We start from the raw sequence: 12,838 nt of genomic DNA, 5'->3' as shown, positions 1-12,838 counted from the left end.
AACCCAGCACAGGCTTCCACATATCAGTGTTCACGCTCCAGGCTAAAACAGAAGGGCCTAAGATTGAAAAGAAACATTGCATGTTGGCCAAAGGCCACGATTTATCACAGATGGGGAAGGGATAGAACAGATTAAGGTGGAAAGAGTGCTGGCCAGAGCTGAATACTAGTGGAAGGGAAAATTTGATAGCAATAGCATGATTATTTTCCCATCAACTTTGGTCCTTCAAGGGACCTACATATGGTATATCCTGAAATGAAAAAGCCAGGCTAGAGCTCTACCTGGGCAGATGTCAGAGGAGGTGACATGGGTGCTGATGAGGAAATGAGGACCCTGATTCTTTAATGAACTGAAATATTTATATGAATCTAATCAGGATAAAAGTTCCTCTGGGTGTGGTGCTAAGTTGCTTCAGTCGTGTCTGACCCTTTGGGACCCTATGGACTGTTGCCTTCCAGGTTTCTCTGTCTATAGGGATTCTCCAGGCAAGAATGCTGGAGTGGGTTGCCAAGCACTCCTCCAGGGGGTGATCTTCCTGACCCAGGGACTGTACCTGAGTCTCATGTCTCCTGTATTGGCAGACAGGTTCCTTATCACTAGTGCCACCTGGGAAGCCCAAAGCTCCTCTATTTAGGCCCAAAACTAATACCTTTGCTGTGAACATGTAGCATGTGAGAAGGGTAGAAGCAAGGAGTTATCAGGAATTTGTTTGCTGTCTAATCCTAGAACAGCATCCACAGCAGAGACAGTAAATAAATCCATAAACTCCCCTTTTCCATACCCATAGCAGTCATCAGTAATCAATCATAACACACTTCCCCCCAAAGCTCAGATGCATCATCTCATGACCTCCTCAGCAAAGAACTCCAGGAAAGGCTACCACTGAATTAGATGAGATGATACCTATTTGCTTTCCTGGATCTAAAGCTGGAAGCAGAGGCCCTGACCCATGTGTTTGGGTGGCATCTCTGTAATGTTAGCTTGGATCAGCTTCATCTTCCATAGACTCTATGTGGGGACCATCTTAAAGATGATGATATTCAAAAGGGTCAACCAAGCTAAGAGGTGTATGTATCTGTGAACAAGCCAACTCTCTGATTTAAGAATCCACATACCTATTTCCATGTAAAGCAATCCAGTAACTGGGGGCTAGTGGCCACTACAGTTGCTACAACACAACTTAGACAGATGAATCCCCCTTAATGCTTTTATAGGAGATACTTGCTAGATTCTTCCCACTGCACACCATAGAGAACCCAGTTTTTCTAGATGACCTCTCATCCCACAGGGAACTGATTCTGTGGTAAAGAATCCCAAGGTCCTCAGCATTTTTCAGCATTAGAGTATCTAGCGGTGTGTTGCTTTGGGCTGAAACTGTTGTGTAACATGACAGCTGGGACATGAGGCTCTCTGTAGTGAGCCACACTGGGAAGAACGTTCACTGACCGGGAGCAGACCAGATGGGTTTTCAGCATGAAAAGATTAAAGGTCTGTATTAAAGTCCACATAACATTGAAGTTTCCACATACCACTAGAATAGGAGAACCAGGGCTGAAAATTCCAGATGAGAACAGGGCTTTCTCTCACTTCTCAAAGACCCCATAAGTAACGAATGTTAGGAGGTAATTGGAGGAGTTGAGGGACAGCAGACTGGTAAGAAATGAAATAAAAGGGAGCCTCACATGTAAGGTTTAATCATATCTGTGAATCTATTTTAGGAGCTTCTGTGCTTTATTCAAAGGCTTGGGGTATAATGTTAAGGAGTTTAAAAAGATAATGTCCCTGAGAAAAAGATTAAAAAAGAAAACCTCCCTGATGTCAAATAGGTAAGTGTAGTAGGTATTAAAGCTAGGACACCAATCCCTGCTTATTTTCCTGGAATAAACACACACACACACACACACACACACACACACACACACACACACACTTCATTTCTTTCCTGTTGAACAATAGGTTTGAAACTTCTTTTAACCTTGGAATTCTCAGTGCAAACAGAGGGCCAGTATAGAAAGCACATAAATGAGCAAATCTTCAGCTGCAGTGGGCGCAGGGCATGGGACCCTCTAATGTCAGCTCTTCTGTGTCAGCAGCGGAGGTCCCTTGACAGACACTTATTTTGAAAACCGTGACTCTAAGAACATGCCTTCATTTCATAATAAAATCACCTTAAATTTTAGAGTTTAAAAGACATACTCCATACCCGATAAGCTTTGGGACAGAAGTTTAACTCATGCTTTGAGAAATATCTAGAGTAATCTGAAGAATAAAGGAAGCTCAAGTATGCTGGGTTTATGTATACGATACAGTTATAATTTTTACACTTGGACCCCTTCCCCCAACACACAGACATGGACACACACACACACACACACACACACACACACACACACACACACACAGGACCTAGCTAGATCCTCCCACAATTAACTCATCTTGTGGGAGTTCAGAAAACAGGCAGCGTAGACAAAAGTGTTGCAGAAAATACAACAGAAGCCACAGTCATACAGATAATTGAGAGCTGGATGTTTAGGTGAAAAGGATGTGCTTTTTCTAGTACAGAGACCCTTCTGAGTTTTTGAAAACATTCCCATCAATTTAAGTATGTAAGGATGGGGCCTACACTTTGTAGATTTTTTTTTTTTTGGTAATAAGTTGGTTGTCATAATGATGGATTAATTTTCTAACAAATTGCAAAACAAAACAAACAATATTCTGGGAATAACTTCATAGATAGTTGCATTTTCTCCTATGCTTTCCCACTACAATATATTGATTTATTTAGCATCTAGGCAAGCAATTAGATACTCTTCTCATGGGAAAATCTAATTTTAGTAGGGGATAGGTCAGACTAACCAAGATCTAAAAGCTATGAGTCTCAAACTACTACTTATTTATTTATTTATTTTTGCCTAGAATAAAGGTTAAGTATAGATGGGCGGGGGGGAGAACGGAAAGAAAAAAAGGACAGAAAACAGCTGTATATATCGGCAGTTTCCCACACATCATGTGTCCTCACATTTTGCAATTAACAGCATATAAGCTCATCGAAGGAGGCTGGGGTCAACTTTCTGTGACAGGGGGTTACATAAATAAGATGAATGAAAACCACATTCCCAGTGAAATTCTCGGTACCTGGCTGTAGAGTTCTACTGAGGATTCTCCTTTGAGCTGATGGCCCGTGAGGTAGGTATTGTGTGAAGATTCAATGTAATAGTAGGAGAGGGGCAGCTGCATTTCTTTAACGTTCTCCTGTGACTCATCATTTTTCGAGGCAAAATTATCTTTATCCATCAGAAACCTAGGGGAAATAATTTTCTCAGACTTGTATAGGAAAACTATATACTCTCTTTTCTGAAGTATAGTTGACTTAAAATATATTAGTTTCAGGTATGCATGCTAAATTGCTTCAGTCGTGTCCATCTCTGTGCGACCCCATGGACGGTAGCCTGCCAGGCTTGTCTGTCCACAGGATTCTCCAGGCAAGAATACCAGAGTGGGTTGCTATGCCCTCCTCCAGGGTATATTCCCGATCCAGGGATTGAACCCGCATCTCTTACATCTCCTGCATTGGTAGGCAGATTCTCAACCACTAGCATCACCTGGGAAGCCCAGTTTCAGGCATACAACATAGTGATTCAGTATTTTTATAGCTTATACTCCATAAAGCTATTATAAAACAGTGGCTATATTTCCTGTGCTGTACATTAATCCTTGTATTTATCATATGTATATTTTAGTCCCCTTTTCCTATCTTTTAAAAAAAATTATTTTATTTTTTGACTGCACCACATGGCAAAACTAAGGTTCCCCCACCAGGGGTTGAACCTGTGCCCCCTGCATTGGAAATGTGGTCTCAATCCCTGGACCACTGGGGAAGTCCCCCTTCCCCGATCTTGTCCCTCTCCCAAGCCCCCTCTCCACTAGTAACAGCTAGTTTGTTCTCTGTATCTGAGTCTATTTGAAAAATGTACATGCTTAAATGATGGCAAAAATATTTTAAAAGTTACCTTGCAAATCCTTCAAATGACATTAGGCCTTGATGACACATACTAATGCTAGGCTCGAACTTCTGCAAGGGATACAAAAGGAGTGTTATTTAGGTAAAGGAAACTAAAGGGGAAAAAACCACCACATCATTTTTTAAAACTGTTCTGTTTTCATCAGGAAATATCTAAACCAAATATTTGGACTAATTTAGTTATGGAGTGGTAAAATGTAGTTTTTCAGTCCAAAAGAAAACATTTATTATGTGTGAGTTTATTATAGGAAGCATATTTATTTAAGAGGAAAAAAAGAGAGAGGGAGAAAAGAATAAAGCTGATTTATATGGAAACAAACAGTATCAGTTTATCCAGGTGAAGATGGGGATCAGAACAGCAGCTACTACAGAGCTGGTGGGAGGTGAAATGTGAAGATCCATTCAGGGCAGTGTTCACTCTCCATCATATCTTAGTGCGTACTCAGTCATGTGATCATAATCTTATATTTTTAGCATCGCCAGTGATCAAGTCCAGTTGCTGGCCAGCTAATCCACTGATTCCTAATCAATTGACAAGGGAGGCTAAAAGCCTAGATTAGTTCTGTTGCATGTCGCACAGCCACAGTGAACCATCTGGCCCCCTCTCTTCTCTCATCCCCTAGAGGAAGCCATGACCACTTCCTCTGGGTTACAGTGACAGCGTCCTTCCCAGTTTCTCTGGCCTTCACTCCTTCCCTAGCACAGTTTCTACTCCAGTGGGGCCAGAGTGACCTCTTAGAAACTTAAATCATCTTCTTCCCCTGCTCAAAAATTGCCAGTAGCATCCCATCTCACATGGACTCCTTACCATGGCCTAAGATGCCTGGATGGTTTGGCCCCTGCCCACCTGTCTGAAATCAAGTCTGCTACAATCCCTCTGGCTTTTGTTATTCCTCACAAACTCCAAGCTGGCTTCTGCTTGCTACTCTCTGTCTGGAAAGCTCTCTCCTTAGACCCTCAAAAGGCTTAATCATTCAGGGCTCAGCCCAAGTGTCACCTCCCTCGAGTGGCCTTGGCTTACTCCTCTCAGCCCTCCATTCCCTTACTGTGCTCAGTGTTTTTTCAGAGCCCATGATTACCTGAAATTACATGATATCTTTATTCATTTACAGTTGGCCTCACCCACTAGAATGTAAATTGCTATGAGGGTCAGAACTTCATCCTCTCAACTACTGTATTTCCAGGCCCAGAGTAGAAGCTGATGAACATTTGTTAGACAATCAAAATAGCTGATGACCTAACTACCAATGCCATTGCATGTGCTGGAACAGCAAACAACAACCACGTACTGATTCCTTATGGTAGCCAGAGGGTAAAAGAAGACTTGTTGTTTAGTCATGAAGCTGTAGCTGACTATTGCAATGCCATGGAGTGTAGCCCACCAGGCTCTTCTATCTGTGGGATTTCCCAGGCAAGAAAACTGGAGTGGGTTACCATTTCCTTCTCCAGAGCATCTTCCCGAATCAGGGATCAAATCTGAGTCTCCTACACTGGCAGGCGGATTCTTTACCGCTGAGCCACCAGGGAAGTGCCAATGGACAGAGGCGCCTGGTGGGCTATATAGTCCATGGGATGGAAAAAGAGTCAGACACGACTTAGCAACTAAACAACAACAGCAAAAGAAAAAGGTTTAAGACCTATGTTAACTGTATGTTAAATAAGAACACTTACATATTTGTTTTTTTTTTTTAATAACCTTCTATTTCTCTCCCAGACTTTAAAGGCATTGGAAGGAAGTATAAAAAGAGTAAACGTTCAGCAGAAAATAATAAGAATAGTTAGAAGCTTTACATGTGTGCTTGCACACAAAAGAGATACAAACCTGGATAATGCTGAGGATTTCATCATAAGTGTAGTGTTCTCCTTGGCAATTCACTAGGAAGTCATTGAGCTGGAGGATGCCAACTCCAAATACACCCAGAGATGCGCTCTCCACCCCGGTGCCATTTGTCACAATACTTGCAGCAGCAATGGCATCAGATATCTGCCTCTGGTTGTCGGACAGCTGCTGCTTACTCTTGATGAATAATCCCAAATCTGAGACATTTCTGGTCAGCAAATCTGAAACAGAACCACCAACAGAACATGGACAGGCTAGCCAGAATCTTTCACAAAGCCCATTCTGGAGATAATGGTGTTGTGGAAATATTAATCTGTAGTAACTCTTCACTAATCTGTCTAAACAAGGCATCAAGCTCAGTGCTTCTTCCTGGCTTCACATAGTTAAAGGAATAAAAAAAAATGAATGAGTGAATAAATAAGAGAAATGAAGAGAGCTAGGTCAATGATCCTAAAAGCGCATAAACTTCAGTATCAGATGCAAACTAATGTAAATTCGGTTGGGGACTTTAGGCTGAATTCAGACTTTGGTTTTTGAGAATAACCACTTCTATGACTAAGCATGCATGGAAGACATACCCTTAAGATTACAGTTTTTCTGTACTTTAAAAGTGTAACTGTAAAAAAAAAAATGTAACTGTAAACATTTGTGTGCAGGTGCCTGTGTGAACATATGTTTTCAATTCATTTGGGTAAATACCAAGGAGTACAGTTGCTGGATTATATGGTAAGAGTACATTCTATTTTGTAAGAAACAGCCAAATTCTCTTCTGAGCTGGCTGTACTGTTTTACACTCCCATTAGGCGATGGCACCCCACTCCAGTACTCTTGCCTGGAAAATCCCATGGGCGGAGTGGCCTGGTAGGCTGCAGTCCATGGGGTCGCAAAGAGTCGGACACGACTGAGCGACTTCACTTTTACTTTTCACTTTCATGCATTGGAGAAGGAAATAGCAACCCACTCCGGTGTTCTTGCCTGGAGAATCCCAGGGACGGGGGAGCCTGGTGGGCTGCCGTCTATGGGGTCGCACAGAGTCGGACACGACTGAAGCGACCTAGCAGCAGCAGCAGCAATGCCCTAGTTGCTCCACATTTGCACCCACTTTGGTATGAGTGGTCATTTTCATTCTAACAACGGAGAACAGTGTGTCAGTTTCTTGCAGAGCTAAATATAGGCTCACCATAGGATCCAGCAACTCCAGTCCTAGGTGTTTAGTGAGTTGAAAACATGTCCACAAAAAACCCTGCATACCAAATATTTATAACAGCTTTCTACATAATTGCTAAAACTTAGAAGCAACCAAGATGTCTTTCAATAGGTGAATGGGCAAGCATACACATAACAAAATATTACTCAGCAATATAAAGAAATGAGCTGTCAAACCATGAGAAGACATCAAGAAACCTTAAACACATATTGCCCAGTGGAAGGAGCTAGTCTGAAAAGGCTACATACATACTGTATGATCCCAACTATATGACATCCTGGGAAAAGCAAAGCTATGGAGACAGGAAAGAGATCAGTATTTGCCAGGGGTTCAGAGGAGAGTTGGAGAATGACAAGACAGAGCACAGCGGGTCTTTAGGACAGTGGAACCATTCTGTATACTATTGTAATGGCAAAAACATGTCATTATACTTCTGTGAAAACCCATAGAAAATACAGACAGTGAACATTAATGTAAATTATGGACTGCAAATATATCAGTATTGGCTTAACTGTAACAAATATACCACACTAACGCAAAAAATTACTAAGGGGGGAACTGTATGTATGGGGGCAGAGCATACAGAAACTCTCTGTACTCTCTGCTCATTTTTCTGTTAACTTAACTGTCCTAAAAAATAGTCTGTTATTTTTTTGAAAACTACAACTACTTGACAAATCTACAATTATGTACATTTATAACTAAGGTTGAAAAACATTGGAATTCTTAGCTTAAGGACAATATGTTTTTAAATAATTAAAAAAGAAAATGCAGGAAAGAGGACTATGTTCATTTTGTTTTTTGCTTTTTAGAAAGGTTTATGGTTTCCAGCAAGAACAGAAGAGAAAAATAATAGGCCTAAAATACATGGGTGGTGATGGTAATGGTGGTGGCAGTGAATGGGATCAAGGAATAGAGATTCTGGTTTACGCATTAGGAAAAATGTCCTGAATGTTCAGGCAGGAGTACTTTGCTGAGGTCAGGGAAGACCCTCCTGTCAAAGGGCAGACAGCTCCCAATGCTGGGTGGAGCACCCACCCACCTGGAAGCAGGGAAGAAACTGGCAGTTCCCAACTGGGACGCGCCACAAACTTCGTGGACATTTGGAAATAAGTGGGAAAGGATTTTTAGTTGTCAGAATGACTGGAAGGCTCTACTGGTTAAATATATTCTAGGTTCTATGGACAGACCCATACAATGATGAATTTCCTAGTCCAAAATGCTAATAATACCATCCCCATGACACTCCCACTAGAGAAATGATTCTCTAAGCATTTCACCATGCTCCTGGGGGTAGTGTGCCACGTGGGACAGGCTGAAGGTTTGCATGACTGGGTCTCTAACTATTTTTAGGTAGAAAGGTCTCAAAAGGAAATATTAAATTGCCACACAAACCTAGGTCAGGCTGAAGACCGCTGATATTTTCGTCAATGGTCAGGTTGGTATAGAGCGGGGCTGCCTCAGAGCCAGCTCGGTCACAGGGTACAGCGTAGATGTCAAAGAGGTCCTTCAGGTCCTTGCGGCTCCTCACACTGGGCACAGCATGGAGAACACCTCGTCTTTAGCTTCGTTTTAACAAGGGAAGGGTAAGAGGAGGAAAGGCTGAGAAGAAAGCCGGCCGTACCTGAATGATTTGAACAGCTCAACAAATTCCACAAAACTCATGCTGCTGTCTGAAACCATGAAGCTCTGAAAGCCCTGCATCCCTCCTTTGATCTTCCCTGGCCAGCAGCTGCTGCTGTTCCAAGCACTGCAACAAAGACACGGCCTTGATGGGCAGAACTGGGACTGGTTCTGTCACTCTGCCCTAAGAGACGTTCTCAGATTAGCAACATGCACAGAAAGATGGACAGCAGTCACTGAAGCTTAGGCTCTTTTCTTTCTAAGCATTGCTTTGATTATTACACCTTTTCATTTCTCTCCAAATTCATCTATATTGCATCAGAGGAAATAAAACATTATATATTGAAACCACTTCATGTTTACAGCCTATTTAATAAGGGCACAAAGCTGAGTGAATATTCCTCTACAAATCAAAACAGGTCTTTGAAATCACAGGTCAATGAGAGGAAAAAAAAAAAACCATAAATTCAGTGGTTTTGAAGAAAAGTCATTTTAAAAAAGAGTCTCACGTTGTGCATTTATAACTTATGGAAAATTATTCATGTGCTTTCATATATTTTAAATCATAGAAACACATTTAAGAAGAAAATCTTGAATGTATCAATGTCTTCCCTTTCTCCTCTCTTAACCAGTTTTTAGATGAAAACAAGGGTTTTTAATGCTAATGGAAAATGTGAGTCACAAAAATATTAAGGGTGGAAAGAAGCCAAATCTTGCCTAGAATTATATTTGCACCTGCCAAGGCTGTATCTATTTAATATAAAAATATCAGTCATCTGGGTCAAAAATTCAGTCTAGCTCTTTCACAATATTTTTTTATTTCCTATGCTGGTTCCTTGAAAGGAGAGTATGAGAAATGTTTTGGCTGGTTTTTGGTCAAACCAATTAGTAGGATCTTTCTTTTTTTTTTTTTCATTTTTGTTTTTGTCCTTAATTTTTCATTTTTAAAATATTTCAAATATATAAGAAAATAGAGAGAATATAGTAATGAATAGCTAGCTTGTCCTTAATCCTTTCAACAGTGTTTATTTATGGAAAATTATTTTGTGCTGACATCTGAAGGTCACCTCCATTAATGGAAGAGTATTACAAATGGATAGATTTATGGTATTATACTTTGTAGGCCTGGGTTGTTGATTCCCCAGTACAGTGTGGGAAACAGAGGGTAGAGCTTGAAGAAGAGGACGAAGGTCTGATAACAAAGCGGTTTTTCATTTGAATTTAAACATGTATGTTTCATGCCTGCCTTCCTCTGGTCCCCCGACCAGCCACTGTCTGTAGGCACCCGACTCCCTCTAACTTTAGGAACCTCTATTCTGTTCGGTTCCTTCCTGGGGCTCAGTCTTGCTCTCTTCTTGAAGAGTATTCAGGCTGACTTCTCTTGTCCCGCCTTGTCTTCTCTTATTGGCCCCCTTGTCCTCCTATGGCGGGGTCCTCTGATTTTGCATCTGGCACAGTAGTCTCTCTACTTTTACCTCTGTGAAAACACTTTCCTCGTTCACTTTGTCTTCCCTTTTCCTGCTTATGAGTGATTGAAATAAAGGGAAAGGCCGCTTAACCATAGTTATGTGGCTGTTTTATTTTCCCAGGACACTGTTTAGGCTGAAATATAAGGCAAAGAATTCTGATCCTTTGTAGCTGGAATTTTGTTACAAACCTACAAACCTTGCAAAAGTGGTAAAAAGAATTTTCAGGTACCTGTGACCCAGTTAAGCCAAATGCAGAAATTACATTCATTATTCACACCGTGAAAGGATGCTTCCCTTTAAAAGAGGATTTACTGTAGGGTTTTTATCTATAGCAAGCTTCCAAGAGAGAGAGAAAGAGAGAGGTACAGAGAGACACCCAGAGAGACAGACGGAGACAGAGAGACAAGGAAAGAGAAAAAGAGACATGGGGAGGAGAGAAATGTGGGGAGGAAGAGAAGGAGAAAAGAAGGGGGGTGACGCATGTGTGTTAAGTGTGTGTGTATAAAAGTGTTTCTAAACCAGTACCTGTACAGACCCATTTCCTCCTCCTACTTCTCTGACGAAGTATAGAATGTTTGTTTGTTTTTTAAATCATGGTTCTGTCTGGAATCTCAACGTTTCTTAAACTTTAGTGTGGGGTTGAGGGAGATGGTATGGCATTCTGATTCCTCTGAAAGACTTTCATTTTAATATATTTTTTTAAGAGGGTGGCTGTTTCAAATCTTTAATTGGCATGGACCTTAAAAAATTATTTACAATAGTATCAGCTTTAGGATTATATCTAAACCTCTCCAACTGGCTGTAAGACGTCCATTTCTCCAGACATGTACATCTTATACATGAGAAGAGTGTTAAATATATTTCACTCATTAGCAAAGGATCAAGTTGCTTACATTAAAACATGTAGTCTTCATTTAGAGCAGTGCTATCCAATAGAACTTCCTGCAATGATAGAAATGTTCTTTATCTGCACTGTTTAGTACATACAGTAGCACCAGCCAGTGGCAGCTATGTAACACTTTTAATGTGCCTGGTGTGACTGAGGAACTGAATTTGAAATTTTATTTTAATTAAATTTGAATTTAAATTAAATTTTCTTGTGGCTGCTGTGCTGTGCTAAGTCATGTCTGACTCTTTGTGATCCTATGGACTGCAGCCTGCCAGGCTCCTCTGTCCATGGGATTCTCCAGGCAAGAATACTGGAGTGGGTTGCTGTACCCTCCTCCAAGGGATCTTCTTGACCCAGGGATCCTGAGGCTCCCACAATGTAGGCAGATTCTTTATTGCTGCGTCACTGGGGAAGTCCTTTCCTGTGGCTAGTGGCTGCTAGGTCAGACAGTACAGATTTAAAGACTGACAGCTCATGTTTTGTTACTATTACTGGCCTTTGAAGGACTGGTTTGTCAAAAAAATTAGAAGCCATTATAGTAATGTGAGGGGCTTCCCTGGTGGCTCAGATGGTAAAGAATCTGCCAGCAAAGCAGAAGACCTGGGTTCAATCCCTGGGTTGGGAGACCCCCTGAAGAAGGAAATGGCTACCCACTCCAGTATTCTTGCCTGGAGAATTCCATGGACAGAGGAGCCTGACCGGCTACAGTCTATGGGGTCACAAAGTAGTGTGTATAGTAGCAATGTGAGAAAGTAGGAAAATGCAGTCAAGAAAATTAATAGCTTTTAAAATTTGGAGGTTTTCAGTTTTAAAGTGATTGTTAGAGACCATCTTTCGACAGAGCGCTGGAAGAGGATGCCCTTCTACACAACCTGCATGGTGTAGAGGGTCCTTCTTTTTATCATGTTAAGGCCCCACCTGGTTGGGCTCTTGTTGGAAGCAGGCAGCACAGGGGACGACACTGGCCTGATGGGAGATGACGCCCCGGCAGCCAAGGTAGGGGGCCCAGTCGTGGTCAAGGAGTGGGCTCTTCTGGAAGGGAGAGGGTTGGGAGGGCTCATGATGGCATTTGCCTCTGTGAGAGTGGAAGACAGAAGAGAGACAATGACTCTGATTATACTTTCCCCCAGAAATCAGATAGAAAAGATGTTTCTGAATGTCTGAGGAAGTCAATCTATACAGGCAATTACTGTATAAGAAGCATTAAAATATTTTGATGAGTCTCAATCCTGGCTACACATCAGAATCATCTGGGGAACTTAGTGCATGGATATCCTGGACTCACACAGAGTCTGAATTGATTGGGCTGGGGTGTGGCTAGAGCATGCAGAGAGTCTTTAAAAAGCTCTAATATCCAGCCAGGAGGTAAGAATCACTGGTCTAATCCAGTGATTTGATTGTATCTTTCAAATCTAATATTCCTTGTCAATAAAGGCAAGTTAACTAGTTAGTATTTTCTTCTAAGTACAACTAACGTTTGCAAACTTGTGTTTGCCGAAATACCTCTTGGGTTCCATCATCCAGTTAAAAACAAAGGTAAGCATATTTAATAAGATAAGAGTTTAGTTAAGAAGGCCTGTGATACTTAAATCTCAATTTAAGACCAAATGCATGTTTTCCCATTTAAGAAACCCTCAGATGTGAAGATACTGCTTTACCTGATTCTTCTTGTTCGTTGACATCCTGAGGATCAGAACCACTCCGGCTCCGACTCTCTTTGTGTGTTTTGGCCTTGCGGGTGGCCATCTCGTCATCCGTCACCTCTCCACTCTCACCCTGGAAACAGAAA

General features: G+C 41.5%; 1 protein-coding gene across 1 annotated transcript in view; it reads right to left on the bottom strand.

Moving 5' to 3' along the window:
* PLCE1 (phospholipase C epsilon 1) overlaps positions 1 to 12,838 on the bottom strand; it is a 329,527-nt gene that overhangs the window by 51,958 nt on the left and 264,731 nt on the right. The window contains exons 9-15 of the mRNA XM_068961526.1: positions 12,708 to 12,825; positions 11,968 to 12,124; positions 8,693 to 8,818; positions 8,464 to 8,600; positions 5,844 to 6,082; positions 4,011 to 4,072; positions 3,136 to 3,301 (exon numbers count right to left, since the gene is read on the bottom strand). Of these exons, the coding sequence (XP_068817627.1) occupies positions 3,136 to 3,301; positions 4,011 to 4,072; positions 5,844 to 6,082; positions 8,464 to 8,600; positions 8,693 to 8,818; positions 11,968 to 12,124; positions 12,708 to 12,825 (1,005 nt within the window). The remainder of the gene's footprint in view (positions 1 to 3,135; positions 3,302 to 4,010; positions 4,073 to 5,843; positions 6,083 to 8,463; positions 8,601 to 8,692; positions 8,819 to 11,967; positions 12,125 to 12,707; positions 12,826 to 12,838) is intronic.

The sequence above is a fragment of the Capricornis sumatraensis genome, chromosome 23 (assembly GCF_032405125.1).
Source record: "Capricornis sumatraensis isolate serow.1 chromosome 23, serow.2, whole genome shotgun sequence".
NCBI classification, from domain to species: Eukaryota; Metazoa; Chordata; class Mammalia; order Artiodactyla; family Bovidae; genus Capricornis; species Capricornis sumatraensis.
The sequence above is the reverse complement of the archived record's forward strand: the minus strand, read 5'-3'. Positions and strand labels throughout refer to the sequence as shown.